The sequence below is a fragment of the Neovison vison genome, chromosome 4 (assembly GCF_020171115.1).
Source record: "Neovison vison isolate M4711 chromosome 4, ASM_NN_V1, whole genome shotgun sequence".
NCBI classification, from domain to species: domain Eukaryota; kingdom Metazoa; phylum Chordata; class Mammalia; order Carnivora; family Mustelidae; genus Neogale; species Neogale vison.
This window is the reverse complement of record NC_058094.1, coordinates 55521518-55547217: the sequence shown is the minus strand read 5'-3', so window position 1 is coordinate 55547217 and position 25700 is coordinate 55521518. Positions and strand designations below refer to the sequence as shown.

At 34.1% G+C, this 25700-nt stretch overlaps 1 protein-coding gene across 2 annotated transcripts in view; it reads right to left on the bottom strand.

Annotated features, from left to right (window-relative positions):
• Positions 1-2299: 2299 nt before the first annotated feature.
• The window catches only part of IL7 (interleukin 7), a 46464-nt gene continuing 23063 nt past the window's right edge, over positions 2300-25700 (bottom strand). Inside the window, exons 3-6 of one of the 2 annotated variants that reach the window (XM_044245412.1) lie at positions 7789-7869; positions 6585-6716; positions 4022-4182; positions 2300-2323 (exon numbers count right to left, since the gene is read on the bottom strand). In XM_044245412.1, the coding sequence (XP_044101347.1) occupies positions 4063-4182; positions 6585-6716; positions 7789-7869 (333 nt within the window). In that variant the 3' untranslated portion in view covers positions 2300-2323; positions 4022-4062. Of the gene's footprint in view, positions 2324-3363; positions 4183-6584; positions 6717-7788; positions 7870-25700 lie in introns of those variants that run through there. The other variant, XM_044245411.1, reaches the window with a different exon arrangement.

The following is a 25700-nucleotide window of genomic DNA, read 5'->3' as shown; positions in this document are numbered from 1 at the left end:
TTTTCCACTGTATATTTTTTCCTGTTTTGTCGAAGATTAATTGACCATAGAGTTGAGGGTCCATATCAGGGCTCTCTACTCTGTTCCACTGGTCTATGTGTCTGTTTTTATGCCAGTACCATGCTGTCTTGGTGATCACAGCTTTGTAATAAAGCTTGAAATCAGGTAACGTGATGCTCCCAGCTTTATTTTTGTTTTTCAACATTTCCTTAGCGATTCGGGGTCTCTTCTGATTCCATACAAATTTTTGGATTATTTGCTCCAGCTCTTTGAAGAATACCAGTGGAATTTTGATCGGAATGGCATTAAAAGTATAGATTGCTCTAGGCAGTATAGACATTTTAACAATGATTATTCTTCCGATCAAAGAGCATGGAATGGTCTTCCATCTTTTTGTGTCTTCTTCGATTTCTTTCATGAGTGTTCTGTAGTTCCTCTAGTATAGATCCTTTACCTCTTTGGTTAGATTTATTCCCAGGTATCTTACGGTTCTTGGTGAGGTAGTAAATGGATTCGATTCTCTAATTTCCCTTTCTGTATTTTCATTGTTAGTGTATAAGAAAGCCACTGGTTTCTGCACATTGACTTTGTATCCTGCCACGTTGCTGAATTGCTGTATGAGTTCTAGTAGTTTGGGGGTGGAGTCTTTTGGGTTTTCCATATAAAGAATCATGTCATTTGTGAAGAGAGAGAGTTTGACTTCTTCATTACCAATTTGGATACCTTTTATTTCTCTTTGTTGTCTGATTGCTGTTGCTAGGACTTCTAATACTATGTTGAACAAGAGTGGTGAAAATGGGCATCCTTGTCTTGTTCCTGATCTCAATGGGAAGGCTGCAAGCTTTTTCCCATTGAGGATGATATTTGCTGTGAGTCTTTCATAGATAGATTTGATGAGGTTCAGGAATGTTCCCTCTATCCCTATACTTTGAAGCGTTTTAATCAGGAACGGATGCTGGATTTTGTCAAATGCTTTTTCTGCATCAGTTGAGAGGACCATATGGTTCTTCTCTCTTCTCATATTAATCTGTTGTATCACATTGATTGATTTGCGAATGTTGAACCATCCTTGTAGCCCAGGGATGAATCCCACCTGATCATGGTGGATAATCTTTTTAATGTGCTGTTGCATCCTGTTGGCTAGGATCTTGTTGAGAATCTTAGCATCCATATTCATCAGTGATATTGGTCTAAAATTCTCCTTTTTGGTAGGGTCTTTGCCTGTATTGGGGATCAGGGTAATGCTGGCTTCATAGAAAGAGTCTGGAAGTTTTCCTTCTGCTTCAATTTTTTGAAACAGCTTCAGGAGAATAGGTGTTATTTCTTCTTTGAAGGTTTGGTAGAATTCCCCAGGGAATCCGTCAGGTCCTGGGCTCTTGCTATTTGGGAGGTTTTTGATCACTGCTTCAATCTCGTTATTAGATATCAGTCTATTCAGGTTGTCGATTTCTTCCTGGTTCAATTTTGGTAGTTTATAGTTTTCCAGGAATGCATCCATTTCATCTAGGTTGCTAAGCTTATTGGCATATAACTGTTGATAATAACTTCTGATGATTGTTTCTACTTCCTTGGTGTTAGTTGTGATCTCTCCCTTTTCATTCATAATTTTATGAATTTGGGCTTTTTCTCTTTTCTTTTGGATTAGTGTCGCCAATGGTTTATCGATCTTATTGATTCTTTCAAAAAACCAGCTTCTAGTTTCATTGATACGTTCTACTGTATCTCTGGTTTCTACCTCATTGATCTCAGCTCTAATCTTGATGATTTCCCTTCTTATGTGTGGAGTTGGTTTGATTTGTTGTTGATTCTCCAGTTCTTTAAGGTGGAGAGACAGCTGGTGTATTCTGGATTTTTAATTTTTTTGAGGGAGGCTTGGATGGCTATGTATTTCCCCCTTAGGACCGCCTTTGCTGTATCCCATAGGTTTTGGACAGAAGTGTCTTCATTCTCATTGGTTTCCATGAATTGTTTCAGTTCTTCTTTGATCTCCTGGTTGATCCAAGCATTCTTAAGCAAGGTGATCTTTAGCTTCCAGGTGTTTGAGTTCCTTCTGAACTTTTCCTTGTGATTGAGCTCCACTTTCGAAGCATTGTGATCTGAGAATATGCAGGGAATAATCTCAGTCTTTTGGTATCGGTGAAGTCCTGATTTGAGACCCAGTATGTGGTCTATTCTTGAGAAGGTTCCGTGTGCACTTGAGAAGAAGGAGTATTCTGTTGTTTTAGGGTGGAATGTTCTGTATATATCTATGATGTCCATCTGGTCCTATGTGTCATTCAATGCCCTTGTTTCTTTATTGATTTTCTGCTTCGATGATCTATTTCTGAGAGAGGCATGTTAAGATCTCCTACTATTAATGTATTCATATCAATATGATTCTTTATCTTGATTAACAGTTTTCTTATGCTCCCATATTGGGGGCATAGATATTTACAATTGTTAGATCATCTTGGTAGATAGTCCCTTAAAGAATGATGTAGTTTCCTTCTGTATCTTTGACTATGGTCTTTAGTTTAAAATCTAATTTATCTGATATGAGAGGATTACAGGGTATATGAAGAGCTATATTAAAAAATTAAAAAAGATTACAGGATATAATACATATAACATACAAAATATATGTTAATCAACTGTTACTGGTAAGGCTTTCTGTAACCATACAACTTTCTATAGAATTCTACTCAGCTGTCTGCACCTGTGAGGGTGAAGGGCATAGGGGTTAGGGAGAGTGACACATCCACACAAACTGAGAGGATGGTCTTTACCACCACACAGTGATGGCGACACCTGAGCATCACCTGAAGCTCATATCAAGCCAGTCAGCACTTTATTAGGGGCTGATGAAGGTGTGCAAGAGCAGGAAGGATGTGAGTTGAGCCGACTGGTGACTGCGGTAGGACTCTGACCTGTCTCCACTAAAGTTTTGATTTCCCTTTATAAGTAAGCAAGGACCATTGTCAGACCTTCTAAACTGGATCTGGTATATACAAAAGTCTCTTTTAAAAGATTAAAATTTAACATAGAAAGTAGTGTTCCTGTTCTTATATAGTTTTGGTCTTATGAGCATTCTGAGTAATAAGGTTTAAAGTCACATATTCAATGACAGAGCTCAAATAGTAGTACAGTATTAAAAATCTTGTCTTAAAAATTCTTCAAAATTCATGAAGTGAATCTGACAGTGTTATTACATAGGTCATTTATTATCAAAGGAGAAATGTTATCCAAAGCCAGCAATTTGTTTGTAATACTGTATGAAAATATTTTTATATAATACAGATATAGTGTCAAAATTAAATATACATTCCATTAATTAAAAGGTCAACATATATTATTCTGTTAAAAATATACTTCCCAAATTGCAAACTCATTTAGAAAAACTTTATTACACATAAATGACAAAAGTAACTCAGTATTATGGTTTGGCATCCTTAGAACATGTGACTTTCTATTTTGTGAAATCATTCTTTATGGTCATCTTAAAACATTTGTTATACCATTAATGAAGGCACTGTCTTATGCATTCAAGTTTAATTACATGTCTTAATCTCACTGAAGTATCTTCTTTAGCCCTTACTCTCATTGGCATTACCCACATTTGTTAACTCTGAAACATTTCCAGCACAGAAGACAACAATTTCCACTCTCCTTGTAGCATGCTGGTGCATAAAATTATTTGGATAATAAAGCAATGTTAATTTTTAATTCCTGCAACCTTTATATACTTCACAGATTTTACATGTCTTCTTCTGGAATTTTAAAACAGTTTTTAAAAGTATTATTGCCTTTAATACCTTACTTGGATTGTCTTGCAAAAAATCACAGAATTAATACTGATTGCTATATGTCCAAAAACATATGGAGGTTTATCGATTGCAGCATTTGGTTTACACTGTTTACATCCATCTTCTAGTACTACGGTATGAATTTCTCAATTGCTCTAATCCGCTTTTACCAGGATGCATTCTGTAACTTCTAGGGTCCTCTACCCCCCATTATGAGCAGATGAATTCTTGAAGGATACAAGTGAAGTTCATATGTCTTTATATTGCCACTCCATATTTTTCAATGTTCTTTAGAGCCCCTCAAAATTTTATTCCAACAAGTTTTTATTTTTTGTAGTAGTATCCCTAGGGAACACAAGCTCTTCTGTTTTCTCTGTTCCTTTACAGATTTATTGTCTTCCTAGAAAAAGATATTAAAACAAATTTTAAATTTATATTGAAAAAAATACACATTTTCAAGTGTTCAAACTTTAATTTCCATCATGTTAGGTTATGCTGAAGGTTTGCTAACTAACCAGGATGGCTACTTTCTTCATACACTTGTTTTCTAGTTTATGTGCTCCTATAGAAGTGGTTTGCTCATGTCTTTTGTTCATTACCTATTGATGTGCTCATTTTGTTGCTTTATTAAAAAAAAAAAAAGGTGCTCCGGTATTTTCCCTAGCCTCTTTCATTTTAAAGTAGTGGCTTTAAGGGTCACCTGGGTGGCACAGTTGGTGAAGCGTCTGACTCTTGATTTTGGCTCAGGTCATGATCTGAGGGATGTGAGATGGAGTCCTGCATGGAGCTCAGGCACTGCATGTGGTGCCTGCTTAGGATTCTCTCCTCCACCTCCTACCCCCGCACACTGTCTCTCTCTCTCTCAAATAAATAAATAAAACTCCAAAAAAAAAAAAATTAAGCAGTGGCTTTAAAAACTGTAGCTTAAAGGAATCCAATTTCTAAGGGGTACATCCCATCTCCTTTTATTAACAATATAATGATTGTTTTTAAAATGAACCATAGAAAAGGAAAAAAAATTCAAAGGGAAACATAAAGGAATTAAGTTGAATAAAAAGCTGATGAAGAAAGAAAATTATACAATTATTCTCACCAAGTTTTTAGTGGGTTGGACTTCACCCTGCGAAGGTAGCTTTATTCCTTCCTTAAAAACAAAGTCACTTTGATAATATTGAATATTAATTGTCTATTGCTCCTTTCATTAATGTCTGCTAAATTTTATTTTGTTTTATTTTATTTTCATGGCTAAATTTTAAATTGCTGTCAAATTCATCTAATCTATTTGAGAATCTTCAGTTTTGATAGTATGGAAGAATAATTTCATTTAGAAATAGAATATCAGGGGACGCCTGGGTGGCGCAGTTGGTTGGACGACTGCCTCCGGCTCAGGGCGTGATCCTGGAGTCCCGGGATCGAGTCCCACATCAGGCTCCCAGCTCCATGGGGAGTCTGCTTCGCTCTCTGACCTTCTCCTCGCTCATGCTCTCTCTCACTGTCTCTCTCTCTCAAATCAATAAAATAAAAAATCTTTAAAAAAAAAAAATTTAAAAAAAATTTAGAAATAGAATATCAGGAAAAAGGAAAAAGCAAGACAGGTTAGTTTTCCTTTTTCTTTTTAACAATTTAGGATGCTTATTTTTAAATTTTTTTATTTCAAGTTTTTATTTAAATTCAAGTTAGTTAACACGTATGGTAAAATTGGTTTCAGGTGTAAAATTTAGAGATTCATCCCTTATGGATTTATAGAAAAGAGAACAATAGAAATTTCATATAGAAGACTAACATAAGTAAGGGGTCAAAACTGGAAATAAACTTGGTGAATCCAAAACACCAAGAGGAGACTGGCTTGCATCAAGTAGATAATATAATGATAAATGAAGTGGTTCACATTCTATCATCTTTATTTTCATCGCTCTCAATAAGGCTCAAGGATAATCTTACCATCTTACCGCCTGTGGACAACTATAGGTATTAAAAAATAAGAACACATAGGAGCCCTTTTATGTCATGAAAATGTTAAAAATTTCTTTTTAAGAAATCATAAGAAACCTTTTGACTTTTGTGGCCATTGGTAAAAATTTCTGAAGAGGGGGATAGTGGTAATAATAATATATCATTTATTGAAACCTTTCTAATACTAAGCACTTTACATGAATTATGCCAATTAATTAACCCTGTCACCATCCTGTAATGTAGATATTATATTTTTCTCCATTTTTCAGATAAAGAAACTGTGGCCTAGTATCAAGATTGGGTCCTCCAAATTTTGTTTTATTGCTTATATTTCATAACCATTAGAAGATAAGTAGGGAAAATTAGCCCTATACTTAACAAAATCATTGAAGCAAAAAAATTTTTAAAATTGGACATATATGTATTTATATATATATTTTAACATGTGAAGTTTTAACATACAAAGATATTTGTTAAATGCTTTTGATTATCTGTTTTATTGGCTATGAGTTCTTATAAATGTGTACATCTATGGACAAAAATTATTAATGAGTTTTAGAGGTAAAAATTCACCATTCCCACCCAAGTTATGACATTAATCTCCACCAACATTATTATAGCAATGATGTATGCACTTGCCTTATTTTTACTCCGCTTCTGTAAACTATTTGCCCTAGCAAAGAATAGGTGCTTTCCTAGTTAAGACTTTCCTCTTCTAGAGTTGAGTAAATATATTTCAACTTTAAGTGATGATAAACAGAGTTCTATGATACCAGATATGATCACCAGAGAATTATAGTATCCTATCACAGGACTAGTTGATATTTTTGTTCAAAGTAAACAACTTACCTTGGGGGTACAGTTCAACAATTGTAATGTGCCCTGTGAAACTCTTAATAAGTGGAGATTGAAATCCTCACTGTCATTCACTTTCACAAACTGCTTCAACTTGTGAGCAGCACGATATAAAAATATACCTTCCTATTACAGAAAAAAAAATCAGAAGGGTTGTGGTTCAAACAAAATATTAAAAAATGATAAGCTTTTATAAGGAGCCTAAAGCCAGAAAGTTATTGCCAAATAATGCCCCACCTCCGCCCCAGATTTCTATTCCAGTTAATCACATGACTGACAAGTAACTAGACTAAAACTGTTTAGCTCCTAAGTGACAATCTGGAGTGCCTAGAATTTGCCTTAATGATTATTTGACTTTTTGAAGTCTCCTTTCTTTATAATATAAATTTATGATCTTATCACTTATGGATGAACCTATAACAGCATTATTCCATTTTAAATGAGTCAACCAAAGGAGATGGCTTCGGGAGGTGACAATAGTGGAAGGTATGTGGTTTCTCTTCTTCTTATTTTTGTACCTGTTGAGTTATGGATGAATAGCTGGCAATTAGAAAAAAAAAGTCCATTTTTCACCTCAAACAAGCCTTTCAAATATTTAAAGTAAGAAATTAGAATAAAAAGAATTTATGAATATATAATGTGATACTATGAGGTTAACTCCGCTACTGTGAGTTTAAAAAAGACTGCATATCATACTAGTTTCTGTAGAAGGAATTAATAAAAAATTTGGTTGTAAGTTTTGTAAATTGTAGTATTGCACCAACCAGAAGCAGTAGTTGTTTGAAGATAAGCAAATATTGAAGGAAGAAATTTCAAAGGCCTAAAAGTAAATTATTCCCATGACTTATGTTTGTGTGTGTGTGCAAGCAGTCACTCTAACAAGGATTTTCCTGCACAAAAATGTCACAAATAAGGGAAGTGTATCTTTGAATTCAGCAGTTCTAGCATTTTCCAAAGTGAAAACTGAAATGCTAAAATAGAGAAAAATATTTACTGAATAAACATAGGATTTTTTGTAAAATCAAAGTATAAAAGAAGACCATAGTATAATTGAATAGGACAGTGAGAATTATCTGGTTAGAATGAAAATATTATGTTATTAATATAATCAATATAATTATCTAATACTTAACAAATATTACAAGCTCCTATAAAATCAAGTTTAAATGACATATAAATCCCAAAAAATTATTATTACCTTATTATCATCACATGCATGTTTTTTTAAAACTTTAGGTTCATTGTTCGGGCAATTGGTACGATTTTTTATCATGGTGTCCTGTAAAGAGTAATTATATAATAGTATGGTTAAATCGGGGACTTTTCTAATATGTAGCAATTTTAAAAACAACAATGTTATAGTACTTGCTTTTAATATGTGCATTTTAAGGAAAATAACTTCAGCATGGCTCAGCTGACTAGGCATAAAGAATAGTTTTCTACAGTTAAAGAATAAACCAGTATAGACACAACCCCTCACATATTTAGAGCTTCCCCAGACTCCCTAATTTAATCCCAGAAATCACTGTGAGATTCTGGTTCATTGGGGAAATAGAAGTGCCTATTTTAGAAGTTATACTATGTAGACAAAGCACAATAAATTCTGAAATCATAATGTTGAGATGCATTTAAGAGGTTCTCCAGTCCAATTTCCTGCCACTACAAAACAGCAACAAAAAGAATTTACATAAGAATAAGAGAAAACCTCTTTACAGAAAGAGTGAAGCTGAAATTTATTTTGCAGCATTTTTACTAACCCAATTTGTCTAGGATGCTTGAGATAAAACTTTGCTAATAAACAATGGGATTGACTGTGTGTGTATTGTTATGTAGGAGTAGGAAGGCAGACAATCCATGTTAATTTTTCATTTCTAAGGAATGTAGTAGTAGAAGGTGGGGATTACCCAAATCAGGAATTTAGTTGAGGTATTAGGAAGAATTTCCTAAGGATCCAGATTCTCTTATACACAGGATTAGACTGGTTTTTGTCGAGCAAACTAGCAATTCTATGCTATCAGAGCTTCCAGAAGGACTTTAAGGAATCACAGCCTGTATGTTGTCACCAAAGAAACAGGGTAAGTGGAGTAATGGCAAGCTTTAGTCTTGGGGTTCTAGTCTTCAGCTGCCTTTCAGAAAAATGTGCATTACCCTGGTCACCAGGGAAAAGTATGAATGGTCTCTGGGTTTATCCTGACTTTAATTGCATTTATTATCCACTTTATGTAGGAATGAGTGTGTGAACATTCATTTAACCACTGAACACTTACTATCAGTCAGTGTGCACGGTCCCTGCTAAGCCCGAGGAGTTCCAGTTTCTTGTGCCATTTGATATAAAGGGAAGATATTGCATCATCCCTTGGACACTTTTCTATCACTTCTTACCTTTGTAAAAGTATGCTTTGTAAACAAAATATTTGTTAGTACCAACCTCCCCAGTCATACTGCAAATATCTTAGGTGCAAATGGATATGTTTTATATCCATTTTATATATATATATATTTTATATATATTATAGGATATATTTTCCTATAACTAACTTCATGTTGCTATTATACACACTCCTGAAGAGGTAGTGAAGAATTAACATTTTCCTATTAAATCATCTTCCTATGGATTTCCATTTAACTTCAAAAAACCCCAATAAATCATATATACATTTCTCTCTGATAAAACATGGAGCATTTCATTTTTGCTGTGCCATTAATAAAAAACATAAGAGAGACTCTTAACTTTAGAGAACAAATTGAGGGTTGATAGAGGGAGGTGGGCAGGGGATGGGATAAATGGGTGATGGGCAATCAGGCATCATACACTTGTGATAAGTACTGGATGTTTTATTAAGTGATGAATCACTAAATTCCACCACTGCAACTAATATTACACTGTATGCTAGCTGAAATTTAAATAAAAATATGAAACATTAGGAAAAAAAGAAGATAGACAAATGTGCATGTTTTCCAATTTACCAAAAATATTATACAAAAATACATCACAGAATTAGCACTCATTTCTTGGATCATTTTAACAAATTGCATGGCACATGAATATATGAAAAACCACTTGGTTAAGCCCTTGTTCCAATGAGTTTAAAAACAACTCATTTATATGTAGTCATATGTTGTTATATGTATGTACAACATAAGAAAGTGATGATAAACAGAATTCTATGATATCAGATATGATCACCAGTTGATTTATGCCAGTTGATTTGTTTGCTAAATGTATACTGTTTGCTACAGTATATATATATACTGTATATATATATACATATATATGTGTGTATATATATATATGTGTGTGTGTGTATATATATATATATATATATATATATATACTGTTTGCTACAGTATATAAAGACTTATTCTACACTAAAGGATTGACTCCTATAGAGGTAATAATTATTGGCTTCGGTGTTTTTTATGAATACATTAACAGGTATATGAGTGCCAATTACAGTTAGTTTCTGAAACTGTTTTTATTCAAGCCTGGTGAGAAGGATGGCTCTGACTAAGGTTAATAGAATCACAGAGTTGAAGAGAACCTTAGATATCCATCTCTTGAGTCACTTTACTTGATTTACTTTACCAATAACAATTTCTTATAAGCATCATGACATGTTTGAAGATTTCATCATATTTAATAGGGATATGGAAAATCAAAAGAGAAAAGCCAGGATCACAATGACTGTGAACTGCAATATTTTCCAGTATAAAACATGGTGTTACATAAATTGTTCTAAAAATACATAATGTCCTTTCAATCTGTAGACTTAACATGTCTTTCATTTCAGTATAGTTTTCTTTGAATTTTTTCTGTTACACCTTTAACAGTATCTTCTTAAGAAACACTAATTGTGTTTACTATGGGTTTTCTATTTCATCTTTTCTTTTTATCTTTGTTTTTGATTTTTTTAAATTTCATATTTTTTGGTTTTCTCCACCATGTCTTCCACGTGCCTGTTCTAACAGGGCACTTATTTATGGTTTCCATTTTATTCTCTATTTTTCCCCTAAATCCAAAGAGCTCACCTTCATTTTCTCTGTTATCTCTTCTCCTCACACTGTATTATGTTTTAGATTTTTTTACTTCAGTTTCTTAAGGAGTGTTATGAAGAAAAATTTGACATTTTCTACTGTTTTCATGGGTAATTGATCTTTGATCTGAATTCTTCATTTTCCTTATCTATGTATTCATTTGCTTATTTACATGTTCATTTGCCCATTTCTTTTGGTAGAATCAATGCATAGTTTTTTAAAATTTTCTGGTTATATATATTTTTAAATTTAAAATCAATTAATTAACATAGAGTGTATTATTAGTTTCAGAGAGAGTTCAGTGATTCATCAGTTGTATATAACACCCAATGCTCAATATACATCATGTGCCCTCCTTAATGCCCATCACCCTGTTACCCCATCCCCCCACCGACCTCCCCTCCAGCAACCCTCAGTTTGTTTCCTATGGTTAAGAGTCTTTTTTGGTTTGTCTCTCTCTCTGGTTACATCTTGTTTTATTTTTCCCTCCCTTCCTCTATGCTCCTTTTTTTTTTTTTTCTTAAATTCCACATATGAGTGAAATCATATGATAGTTGTCTTTCTTTGATTGACTTATTTCACTCAGCATAATACCCTCTAGTTCAATCCACATCGTTTTAAATGGCAAGATTTCATTATTTTGGACAGCTGCGCAATACTCCATTACACACACACACACACACGCACACACACACATACACCACATACCACATCTTCTTTATCCATTCATTTATCTGTGAACATCTGGGCTCTTTCTATAATTTGGCTATTGTGGACATTGCTGCTATAAACATTGGGGGTATAGATGTTATTTTCTGGTTATCATTTGAAGGGATGCAAAACTAAATTAGATTATATTTTCAGCCAATATTCAACTCTTCCCTCTACCCCATCAGAGGATATATCTGTTTCCTAGGGCTGCTGTGGCAAATTACTGAAGTTTAAACAGAAGTTTATTTTGTCACAGTTCTGCATGCCAGAAATCTGAAAGGAAGGTATCAGTTGGAGAATCTAGGGGAGAATCCATTTGTTTGCCTCTTCTTTCTTCTGTTGGCTACCATCATTTTTTGGTGTTCCTTGGCTTGTGGCCACATGGTTTCAGTCTCTGTCTGAAATTCTATCACCTTCTTCGCTATGTGTCTGTCAAGTCTCTCCCTGCCTTTCTCTCTCTTTTTTTCCTTCCAAGTTTTTATTTCAATTCCAGTTAGTTAACATACAATGTAATATTAGTTTCAGGTGCATAATTTTGTGATTCAACACTTACATGCAATACCTGTTGCTGATCACAAGTGCCCTCCTTTATCTCTGTCACTTATTTAACCCATCCCCCCCTCCTGCCCATCTCAGTTTTGTAAACATCAGTTTCCTCACTAAACTTAAATGTCTGTTTCCTGGTTTGCCTCTTTTTTCCCTCTATGTTCATTTGTTTTGTTTCTTAAATTCCACATATGAGTAAAATCTTATAGTATTTATCTTTCTCTGACTTATTTTGCTCAGCATGATACTCCCTAGCTCCATCCACGTCATTGCAAATGGCAAGATTTCATTTGTTTTCATAGACACATGTGTATGTGTCTTCTTTATCCATTTATCAGTCAATGGAGATTGGGGCTCTTTCCACAATTTGGCCATATTTTCAAAATTTTTAAAAGATTTTATTTATTTATTTGAGAGAGAGAGAATGCGCATGAGAGGGGGGAGAGTCAGAGGGAGAAGCAGATTCCCCACTGAGCAGGAAGTCCAATGGAAGACTTGATCCTGGGACTCCAGGATCATGACCTGAGGTGAAGGCAGTCACCCAACCAACTGAGCCACCCTGGAGCCCTTGGCTATTGTTGATAATGCTGCCGTAAACATCAGGGTGCATGTATCCTTTCGAATCAGTATCTTTATATCCTTTGTGTTAATACCTAGTAGTGCAAAGTGGGACTTTTTTTGAAGAACCTCCATACTGTTTTCCAGAGTGGCTACACCAGTTTTCATTCTCACCCCTAGCTTTCTCTTACAAAGACACTTGTGATGGCCATTTCGCCCAAGCATAAGACATAATCTTGTGTCAAAATTCTTAACTTCATAATATCTGTAAAGACTCCTCTTCCCTATGAATTTCTAAAGATTTGAACCTGATATCTGTTAAGTGATCTATAGCCTCCTTTGGAGAAATATTTCCATGACTGTTGATATTGAGTTTGACCAAAGGACCATGCTTTGGATAGTGGCCATTTGCAAACTGGACAACAGTAGAGGTTTGAGATGTATTTGCACAACTGAATTTGCCTACTTGTATTCATGTGTTTCAACATGAGGAGAATAAGCCTCTGGTAGCCATTTGTTCATTACTTATTACTACAAAATAAATTATTGCAAACCTTAATAGCTTAAAACAAACATTTATTACTCTATAGTTTCTGTGGTTTGGGAATTTGGGAGGCCCTTAACTAGGTACTTCTAACTCTGTGTCTTCCATGAGGCTGTAGTTAAGATGTTGGCCACATCTATAATCACTTAAGGCTTGACTGGGACTAGAGGACCCACTTTCAAAAGGCAAGATTGTTGCAAATGGCAAAATTTAATTCTTCTTTTATGGATGAGTAATATTTCATTATGTGTGTGTGTGTGTGTGTGTGTGTGTGTATGTACACCCTCCCCCCCCACATATTATTTATCCATTTTTCAGTCAATAGATATTTGGGTTCTTTTCATAATTTGGCTATTGCTGATAATGTTTCTATAAGCATTGGGTTGCATGTACCCCTTTGAATTAGTATTTTTGTATTCTTTGGGTAAGTACCTAGTAGGGAAATTGCTGGGTCTATTTTTAACTTTTTGAGGAACCTCCATACTGTTTTCCATAGTGGTTGAACCAGTAAGTATTCACCAAGAATGCAAAAGAGTTTCCATTTCTCTGCATCCTTGCCAACACCTGTTGTTTCTTGTGTTGTTGATTTTAGCCATTCTGACAGGTGTGAAGTGATATCTCACATTGTGGTTTTGATTTGTATTTCCCTGATGACCAAATGGTGTTGGGAAGACTGGACAGCAACATGCAAACAAATGAAACTGGACTACTTTCTTACAAAATAAACAAAAATAAATTTAAAATGGTTGAAAGACCTAAAATTGAGACAGGAAACCATCAGAACCCTAGAGGAGAACACAGGCAGTAACCTCTTTGACATCGGCTGTAACAACTTAATAGATATGTCTCTGGAGGCAAGGGAAAAAAAAGAAGAATAAACTATAGGGACTTCATCAAAATAAAAACCTCTTGCGCAGTGAAGGAAATAATCAACAAAACTAAAAGGCAACTTATAGAATGTGAAAAGATATTTGCAAATGACATACCTGATAAAGGCTTAATACCAAAATGTATAGAGAACTTACAAACTCAACACCCCAAAAATGAATAATCCAGTTAAAATATGAGCAGAAGACATGAAGAGACATTCTTTCACAGAAGATATACAAATGGCCAAAAGACTTATGAAATGATGCTCAACATCAGTGGTAATGACTTTTTAAATAAATAACAAAGGAATGATTCATGAGAGAAATAATTGATAATATGGATTTCATTAAAATTAAAACTTCAAAACACATACATATACATACATATTTTCCCTGATTATAGTAATTATAGTAGCACTATCTATATTAATACATGTACATAATGTAATATATAATATATAATATAGTAACACTGTATATAGTATAATTACATTTATATTATATTATATTATATTGACACACACATACACCTATCCTTTGAAAACAAAGTTTGCAAAGTAAACTTTTTAGAGACTTGTTTTTAGGGTTGTTTAGATAGGGAATCAATAGAAGATTAATTTGTTATCATCTAATGACTACATCTATGATTAGCCTTGCAGCCATGGTAACTAGTTAAGAATCTAAGTGTTTGTAAATGAAGTCTTTCCACCCAGAGTGATTTTTATCTAGATAAGATGAATACCAACGTAGGAGTACAACATTATTTTGCCACACAAAGTTGCATCAAGTGGCTCAGCATACATTCCAATGGTAGATTCCTGCCTTACCCATATCGATGCCCCAGACATTTCTTTTTAGTTGAGATGTAATTGGCATGTAACATTAGTTTCAGGCATACAACAATGATTCAGCATTTGTGCATATTGCAAAATGATCACCCCAATAAGTCTAGATAACATCCATCACTATACAGTTAAAATTTTTTTCTTATGATGAGAAATTATAAGATCTACACTGTTAGCAACTTTCAAATATACAATATAGCACTAAATAACCATAGTCACCATGCTTTACATGACATTCTCAGGACTTAACTAATTATATAATGGGAATTTTGTACCTTTGACTACACTTACCCGTATCCACCCCTATCCCCCTTGGAATTTTTAGAGCTTATTTGGCTCTATGGCAAGCACTGGCATGCAAACATGCTATAGATACAATGTTGCACTTTCAGTCACAGTCTGTAGATTGGAGGAGGAAGAAACAATTTTAATTGCACTGAGGCAATACTAAGAAAATTTATAGAAAAAGTAGAGAAAAATCATATCTTAGTAATAATGATGATATAATTGACTTTTAAAGTTTAACAATATTTTCTAACCAATGTCAAGATTCCGGTGTGGCTCTAGTTACTGAAGATCCACAGATCAACAAGTACTCCTGTGATACTTTGAATCATGGTGTTGAATGTGTGTTTCTGCAAAAGACACAAAGCTTAACTACTTCTCTCTCCTATTCTCAGAAAGAGCCTTTGAATTCACTGCTATTATTACTCCATTATTACCTGGGATATAATAAACAATTTCTTTCAAAGGAAAAAATGGAGGCATAAAGAGACAGAGTAATTTGTCCAAAGGCACAGTTAGTGAATGTTAAAAAGTTATGCCTAGGCCATCTAACTCCAGAGTCCTTTCCATAACTGTAATGCTTTATCTGCTTTCTTTTGGAATAGTTAAGTGAAATGTTTGTTATATAATGGGAATTTTTCAGTGGAGAAGCCAATGTTTCAAGGAAAAGAATAGATAACTAATTAATTAAAAATTGAGTCTTAAGAGGAGGTCATGTGGAATAAAATCTCAAGTGCATTTTTAAAGTTGTTACTTTTAGGATACAGGAAGATATGTCTTTCTCCAAGGCAGAAGGGAAAGAGAGGATTGCCTTATTTCTAAGAATTTTTACATTAATATTGCCATATATTGTATGTGAAGATTTCCTTATAATAATTTTTTATTAAAATAAAATATTCTTCTTTGTAGACATACAGATGGCTAACAGACATATGAAAAGATGCTCAACTTTTCAAGCAGAAGATACTCCCTGATGAAGTCAGGGAAATGCATATCAAAACTGCAATAAGATATCACCTCACACCAGTCAGAATAGCTAAAATAAAAAACAGGAAACAACAGATGTTGGTGAGAATGCAAAGAGAGGGGAACCCTCTTACACTGCTGGTAGGAATGCAAGCTGGTGCAACCACTCTGGAAAACAGTATCGAGGTTTCTCAAAAAGTTAAAAAAAGAACTACCCTAAGATCCAACAATTGTACTACTAGGTATTTATCCAGAGGATACAAAAATACTGACTCAAAGGGATATATACACCCTGATGTTTATACAACATTATCAATAATAACCAATTTATAGAGAGAGCCTAACTGTCCATTGATTGTTGAATGAATAAAGAAGATGTGATTTATATGGATCACACATGTATGCACACACACACAACACACAGAGAAATATTACTCAGCCATGAAAATAATGAAGTCTTGCCATTTACAACAATGTGGATAGAGCTAGAGAGTATTATGCTAAGTGAAATAATTCAGTGAAAGACAAATACCACATGATTTCATTCATATGTGGAATTAAAGAAACAAACAAACAAACATGGAGAAAAACAGATGCAAACCAGGAAACAGACTCTTACCTATAGAGAATAAACTGATGGTTACTGGATGCAATGGAATGGGTTAAACAGGTGGTGAGTATTAAGGGGGGCACTTGTGATTAGAACCAGGTATTATATGTAAGTGATGAATCACTGAATTTTACAACTAAAACTAATATTACACTGTATGTTAACTGGCTGGAATTTAAATAAAGTCTTAGGAAAGAAAAAAAAAGAAATAAAATATTTTTGTTATCTTTGATAATACTTCTGAAGTTTATTTTATTCATAGTATGACCACACACCCCAGTTTTCTGGGACCAATCTTGATTGTACCAGAGTGGCAGCCTATTGGTTAGCTTCCTTTTACATTTTTTTTTAAAGATTTTAATTATTTGTCAGACAGAGAGAGCACAAGCAGGCAGAGTGGCAGGCAAAGGTAGAGGGAGATGCAGGCTCCCCGCCAAGCAAGGAGTCAGATGTGGGACTTCATCCCAGGATCCTGGGATCATGACCTGAGCTGAAGGCAGATGCTCAACCAACTGAACCACCCAGGTGGTTCCTCTTACATTCTTAAAAATGTACTAGATTGGGCAATAAATTTTTTGCTCACCCTACTTGTACTATGGTACTTTGATTTTTGGTTTGCATGGTATAGAGTTTTCCTATCTTTTTAAAAAAAATTACTTTTAACATAACTTAATACTTTTAATGTCAAATATATTACTTGCTTGCCATTATTCAAATAATATTGAGATGTATGATGAAAATCTTTTTAATTTCTCTCCTCTGTCCCCACTATAATCACCCACCTGAGGTGATTGGTATTAGCAGTTTGATGAAAATATCCTTGCTCAAGAAAACTGATGTTTATATGTAATGTACATATAAGCTTTCAAAATTCACTTATATAGGATATGTGAAGGAGATACACACACACACACACACACATATACATATATTATATATATATATGATATATGAAGGATGTATGAAGGTATTTTCTTTTACCATTTAAAAAATTTCATAGGGGTGCCTGGGTGGCTCAGTGGGTTAAGGCTCTGTCTTCAGCTCAGGTCATGATCTCAGGGTCCTGGGATCGAGCCCCACATTGGGCTCTCTGTTTGGCAGAGAGCCTGCTTCCCCCTCTCTCTCTCTGCCTGCTTCTCTGCCTACTTGTGATTTCTGTCAAATAAATAAATAAAATCTTTTAAAAAAGGGATTCATAGTATATACATTACTTTTTGTTATGTATTATTTTCACTTTATATAGTGACTATCATTCTAGGCCAAATATATCTAGAACAATTTTTCTTGACTGTATTATATTCCACATCCTGTGTATTCTAGTTTTATTCAACAGTTTTCTTAATATTGAACAGTCAATATTTACTCCTATAAAGAGTGCTGTAATAAGCATCTTTGTGTGTGTATACATATATATTTTTATGTGTGTATTATCCCCTTTCAGATAAATACATTTCTGTAGAATTGTTCCCCTCACTGAAATTTGCTAAAGAAAATGGTATATTTATTTTTAATGAATCTTATTTTATTAATGAATTTTATTAATGAATTTGATGAATTTTAATTCATTCACACTTTGACTAGGAAGTAAGGGAGCCCATTCTGTCACATCTTTGCCAGCAACAGATGTCATCAGCCTTTAACATTTTTACCAGTCTTAATATGTGAAAATCTATGCCTCATTGTAGCTTAAAGTTGCATTTCTATTACTATTAGAAAATGAGCATCATTTCATGTTGACATTTTGCATTTCCTTTTATATAAATAGCCGGTTCTTATCCATTCGTAGGTTGCTTTTCTTTTAATAAACAGTTTGTACATTTTATATAAGAAATATTTTAGAACTTTCTATGTTTTATTTAAGTTGTGTCTCTCATATAATGCATATTTTTGTACAATTAGTTTTAATTTCAGATCTTAATTCTTATTTATTGTTAGATATTCATTTTTATTTCTTGTGCTCTTTTTTATTTGTTTTTTTTTCAATTTATTTATTTTCAGAAAAACATTATTCATTATTTTTTCACCACACCCAATGCTCCACCACCACCTGGTACCCCAACCTCCCCCACCCCCGCCATTTGTTTTGTAATTTTGTCATATTAGAGGTAATTCTTAAAAAGTGTTTTCCAGGGGCGCCTGGGTGGCTCAGTGGGTTAAAGCCTCTGCTTTCAGCTTGGGTCATGATTCCAGGGTCCTGGGATCAAGCCCCACATCGGGGTTTCTGCTCAGCAGGGAGCCTGCTTCCTCCTCTCTCTCTGCCTACTTGTGATCTCTGTTAAATAAATGAATAAAATCTTCAAAAAAAAGTATTTTCCAAAAAACTGTTAAAATTATATTCTTTCTCAATATAAATGGTAAATATATCTCATATAAATGGTCATTCTGAAACACAAAGAGGGATAAATTATCTATTTTACTTTCAGTTCTCCTGTAACCTCCTGTAACCACTTGATTTGTATATTATTAGTTTTTAGATTAAACATGTTATTATATTTGTAATAACTATCCAGACACCACAAAACAGTTCAGTATTTAATAGTAGTCATTTTATAACATCATTTGTTCATTACTGAAATATATTAATATCTTGCTTGATAGGACCAATCTTACTGTCAGATTTTTGTTGTGATTGTTTTAGATAAGAGAGTTATATCTTTCCTGAGCGCTATGTGTTTTTATTTTCTTTGGCACATTGATTAAAATTTGCCTACATGTAGGATTGTGGACTCATGTTCTTGTTATTACAGATCTTAGTAGAGATTGGTCAGGTGAAAGTAAAAGTGGGTTAAAAATTGGAGGGTGGCCTAACATTATCTTCCTTTATTGGAAACCTTTTCTCTTTATTCTTCCAGGATGATACTTGTTTGAAAAACTTCTCTTTGAAATATACTAGATTTGTTTCTTATTATTATTGACATAATCAAAGGAATTTTTGATATTTTTTTAAATAAAATACAGAAATAGGTCTTTCTTCAATTCTGGAATTTTTACCTCTATTTCGTTTGTTATTTTTTTTCCTACAATATGTATAATTACACAAAGTCTTTGCCTTTTCTTTTGAGTGATCTTTACATGTATGTCTATGAAATGATCACAGCATAAAGTAGCTTTTCTTTTTTACGCACACATTATTATAATATAAACCTTTACCTTCCTAGCTTATTGAGATAAACTCCTCTCATTTGCTAAGTTCATTATTTGTTTTAAAGATTTTATTTATTTGAGAGAAAGACAAAGATGGTGAGAGAGAGAGGATGAGTGGGGTGAGGGGCAGAGGGAGAAGCAGACTCCCTGTGAGCAGAAGCCCCCATGAGGGGCTCAATCATCTCAGGACTCTGGGATCATGACTTGAGCCGAAAGCAGACACTTAACTGACTGAACCACTCCAGGCAGTCTGCCATGTTATTTCTGAAATTCCTCCTGGCATTATCTAATGTATGCTCTGTAATAACTCCTCAGTTCTTCCACCTGATCTCTTCAACTTGCTGTCAAGACCTTCTTCTAGAGATGATGGTATTCATGAATTCACCACTTTCTTGGGTAAAGCTAGTGAGAATCGGTCAGATGCCACCTCTAGTTGTGGAGAGGAATCACAACATTTTGTGTCGAAGCATTTTTCTGGCTGCTGGAACTCCAAACACTCCCACTGTAATGAACATTGTGTTTTCTTTCCATATCTTATCAATTCCTCCCCCTCTTCATGACTTAGCAGTCACGTGATTTCTGGGACTTATTCCACTCCCACTTATGGGTTGGAATCTAATTGGTCTAAGACTTAGATACGAAGTTAATAAGGGTTATCTGATCTTCCTGTTCAAAGTAATTGGCTCAAATAACTAAGGTCTAACGCATTCAGGTCCTTGGTGTTCTACTGTCATAACAACTGTTTCATAGGCAATCCAATAAAAATACAGCTAGGGCCTTGATTAAATTGGCTATGTACAAGGAAGGAAGGAAGAAACAAACTCTGGATCTGAAGGAAGAAATAAACTCTGGTTGCAACATGAAGTCACAACATGAAGCCAAATGGCACACAGAGAAATGTAGAGTGAAAAGAAATGAAGCTGATAGATGAATGGCTAAAAAAGATATGGTACACACACACAGGATTATTACTCAGCTATAAAAAGAATATAATCCTGTCATTTCCCATAACATGGATTGACCTACAGGGTATTTTGCTAAGTGAAATGGACAAAGAAGGACAAATACCACATGATTTCATTTATATATGGAATCTAGAAAACTAAAAGAAATAAACAGAAACAGACAGATACAGAAAACACACTATTGGTTAACAGATTGGAGAGATCTTGGGGGGAGGCAGGTGAAACAGAGGTACAAGCTAGATTAAGAGGTACAAACTTTCAATTATAAAATAGTCATAGAACTGTAATACATACCATAGGAAACTTAGTTAATAATATTACAATAACTTTGTATGGTAACAGATGGCAACTAGACTTATCATGGGGATCATTTCACAATGTTTATCCAGTGATTGGAAATATCCAATCACTATGATGCATACCTGAAACTAACAGAATATTTTATGTCAATTATACTTCATTTAAAAATAGCCAATAAATACTCTGATGATGAAGTTCATTTATGTTCAGTTTTCTACTACTGATAAGTGAAAGTGTACTAACTGATATAACTTCTTCAGCCTGAAGGATTTCATGACTAATATTCTAGACTCTGGCTGCTCTAAAAACAGTTCCTCTTCTGATGCAGCTACTTCTAGCAATGAGAATCTGTGGCTCACTCTTGCCCTACTTTCACACGGTCACCTTCAGCATTAGAAGAGCTCTCTAGTCCTCTTAACTGAGATTTTTAGAGCAACTCATTTCCAGTTACAAAGAGAAGAGGGAGTTCCTTCTCCTGTATTAAAGAGAGAGAGAGAGAGAGAGAGAGAGAGAGAGAGAAAGAAAGAAAGAAAAACAACCAGAAAACAGTTACATTTCTTACCCTCCCAGGCATGTCCTTTTCCTAGAATGATTGATGGCAAACAATACCCGTTAGATCAATGATCACCACCACCACTACACCCCAGAATCCCAGACAAGCAGATTCACAAACAGACTAACTGAAAAAACTAATGATTGGCAGAATTAGCATACAAATAGAGGTTGGCATGGTTATAAAGCTCATGCTTTTTCTACTACACTAAGGTTGCCATCCAAGCAATGTGGATTTGATTAAAAAATTTGATCAACCAAGTTTATTATTTTTCAAGATTTTTATTTATTTATTTGAGAGAGTGTGAGAGAGGATGAGAGGGGAGAAGGTCAGAGGGAGAAGCAGACTCTCCCGCAGAGCTGGGAGCCACATGTAGGACTCGATCCTGGGACCCTGGGATCATGACCTGAGCTGAAGGCAGTAGCTTAACCAACTGAACCACACAGGGTCCCTAATCAACCAAGTTTAAGAGAAGAGTTGAGAGTATAAGTTCTAGCCAAAAACCAAGAAAATATATTATTTTCTCAATCCTGAACCCTATTCACATGTGCTAAAATTCTAAGTTAAATATAGAGTACTATTAATTAACAACTGTAAATTTATTAATCAAATTTCTGAGGTTATTGAAGTATAATAATGTTAATTTTCCAGTCCTTCCTATGACCAAGAATAGCCCAAGTTAAACAGCTCTAATTAATGTATTGTCATTTTGTTTCTCATTTAACTTCCATTCAGAAAATAGTGTGTTTTATATTTTGTCTCCATATACATAAATAATAGCAGAAATAAGAAGTTAAATGCTTTAACACAAAAAAATAAAAATAAATGCTTTAACAATTAACATTAATGATAATTCACTATAGAAAGCACACTAGGAATAAAAACAAAGAGTATCAGCCCAAAAATAATATTGAAAATGATTCTTATCAAATATTTCAAAGTAGTATCATGAAAGTGCCTCCAAAGTACTTTTTATACAGAAGAGTTAGAAAAGAAAACTTGTGTTGTGGGTTCCCACTTGTAGAAATACCTCTAAAGAATTTCTCTGATGTGGCTCAAAATAAGAAAAGTCAAACAATCAGCAACATTTATTAAAAATACTTATGGTTCCATGAATGCTCAACAAAGGAGGACACTACAAAAGGATGATAAATAAATCTTAGCTATTAAACCCATTCTTTACCTTGTGCAAAATTATATAAGCATTGGATGCATATTTTGGAGATGAATATATATTTTCTACTCATGAGATCCCTCTCCAGCATTACCAGCACACCCTAGATACATAACTTGGTATTTTACTCATTTGTGTTAACCAAAGTGTGGTCACCAAAGATTGATGATAAGAACCTATGTTCCAGGAATTCTATGATTCAACAGTTGGCAGATTTCCCTAAATCTCAATGTGCAATATTAAGTACAGACATTGAATAATCACTGAAACCTGGTGGCATATCCACCTGTAGTTGGTATAGTGCCACAGACCAAAAAGTTATGCACATGCTCCTCTGGGTGTGTAGGAATATTATTATGAGATAGAAAGTTTCATATATGGCAACCATTCTCTGTTTCTTTTAAATAAACTAAAGTCCTACATCAATGCAATGAAAAGAAGACTGAAACAGAGGTATGGATAGCTGGATCCTAAAGTTCCTCTATTGGCATTAAATAGTTTTTCAGTGGTAATGGACCTCAAAAATTACGCAAGTCAATGTTCTAGTTTTATGAATTATAAAAGTGAGGCCCTATAGCAGTTAATTGACTTGTTCAAAGTCCCAAAGCTAGGACTCTGACGGAAACCTTTTTCTTTCCAGACCAACAATCTCTCTATAACAGTACACTGACATGATCTAGCCTCTCCTTGAATTACCTCATCTGTAAAGTGAGTACACTGAACTTGAGCAGTGGTTTTCCAACACCCTGTTCCTTGTAACCCTGGGCTTTATGGAATGACACAGAAGCCACTGAAAATAGGCGCAAGATGATAAAGAACACTCAAGGCTCAAAACCTCACTGGAGTTCTATGTAAGATTTATTTGAAAAAAAATTCATAGATAAATAAAAATTTGAAAACCACAGTTATTGATGATTCACTTCTAAGTTTTAAATGCAAAGTCATCATTTATACATCTCAATTTTAATAGAATTTCACTCTCATATATCAAGCAATTTATAGCCATTTTAAAATATTTAAGGTTTTTATTTGTTTCTGTTCTTAAGGGCATAAAGTAGAAATTTAGAAGTCATTGTTACAGAAATATTCTAACATGAATAAGATTATAAGAACCACCACTTGTTGAATGCTTACTAAGTTCCAGGAATTGTTTTATCAGCCGGTCATATACCAATTCATGTTATCCATATAATAGTCCAGTGAAGTGTGGGTACTAATTTTTATCCCCATTTTAGAAATAAGGAAACAAAGGCATAAAAAGGTTAAGTATTTATCCAATGTCACACAGCCAGCAAGTGGCAGATTTAGACTGAACATTCACACAGGGTTCACTGAGTCATGGCATAAATAGGTTCACACTAAAGTATTCACTGTTTGATTAAAACCTATTGTGGTCTTCACGGTATGCAGGATCCTTTTATCTCTATAAACTACATTTCTAACCTCATAGTACTCAACACCAATGATGGTCATTGATTTAATAACCACCATTAATAGAAAACAATTGAGGATCACGTATAGCTTTTACATGATCTACAACATCTGTGACATCTTGGTTGGTTATCTGGCTAAGATTTACCTTTATATGCACATGATAAAGGAACCAGATTTTATAAAGCTTATGATATTGGTAAATCTAATAGTGACCTAGGTCTGGGTTCAAAACAAATTTAAAAATTACTAATATAGTAATTCTCACAAAATTGCTATCAAAGCATGGGAGTATTAGAAACCATTGTCCTCAAAGAAAAAAGGCACAGATTTAGTAGAAGCCTGGCCAGATATGAGTAAACCAAAGTTTTACAATAATAAGCACATGTAGAAAGAGAACTATGAAAAGCCCTTTCTCCTTCACTAGGACAGGCTTTGTAATCATGTTGTGGTGCTAGCATTCACCTCACTGCCCCTACTTAGAAAAGTGTCTTCTTTTTCTAACTGCTGGGAGCTATTTCAGTCCCACTGATCCTATGGAATCTTGTTTTAAGAACAATATGATTCTCTCAAGAGATGCAGAAAAAGCATTTGACAAAGTACAACATCCATTCATGATTAAAAAAACAAAAACCTTCAACAAAGTAGGGATGGAGGGAACATACCTCAACATCATTAAGATCAGATAAGGAAAACTCACAGCTAATATCATCCTCAAGGGAGAAGAACTGAGAGTTTTCCTCTATGGTCAGAAACAAGACAGGGCTATCCACTCTTATTATTGTTATTAACTAAGTACTGGAAGTCCTACCTCAGCAATCAGAAAACAAAAAGAAATAAAATCCCAAATCACCCAAATCAGCAAGAAAGAAGTCAAACTTCTACTATTTGAAGATAACATGATACTCTATGTAGACAACCTGAAAGATTCCACCAAAAACTTGTTAGAACTGATACATGAATTCAGTAAAGTCACAGGATACAAAAATCAAAGTACAGAAATCTGTTGCATTTTTATACACCAATAATGAAGCAGCAGAAAGAGAGATCAAGGAATCAATCCCATTTACAATTGCATCAAAAACCATATGATATCTAGGAATAAATCTAACCAAAGAGGTAAAAGGTCTGTATTCTGAAAATTATAAAACACTGGTGACCAAAATTGAAAATGACATAAAGAAATGGAAAAACACTCTATTCTCATGGATTAAAAGAACAAATATTGTTAAAATATCTATACTACTCAAAGCAATCTACACATTTAATGCAATCTGTATCAAAATGCCACTAGCATTTTTCACAGAGCTAGAACAAACAATCCAATGGAAAAAAAGACTGTCTCTTCAACAATGTTCCTGGGAAAACTGGACAGCAACATGCAAATGAATGAAACTGGACCACTTTCTTACAAAATACACAAAAATGAATTTTAAATGGTTGAAAGACCTAGAATTGAGACAGGAAACCATCAGAACCCTAGAGGAGAACACAGGCAGTAACCTCGCTGATATTGGCTGTAGCAACTTCTTATTAGATATGTTTCTGAAGGCAAGCAAAACAAAAACAAGAAT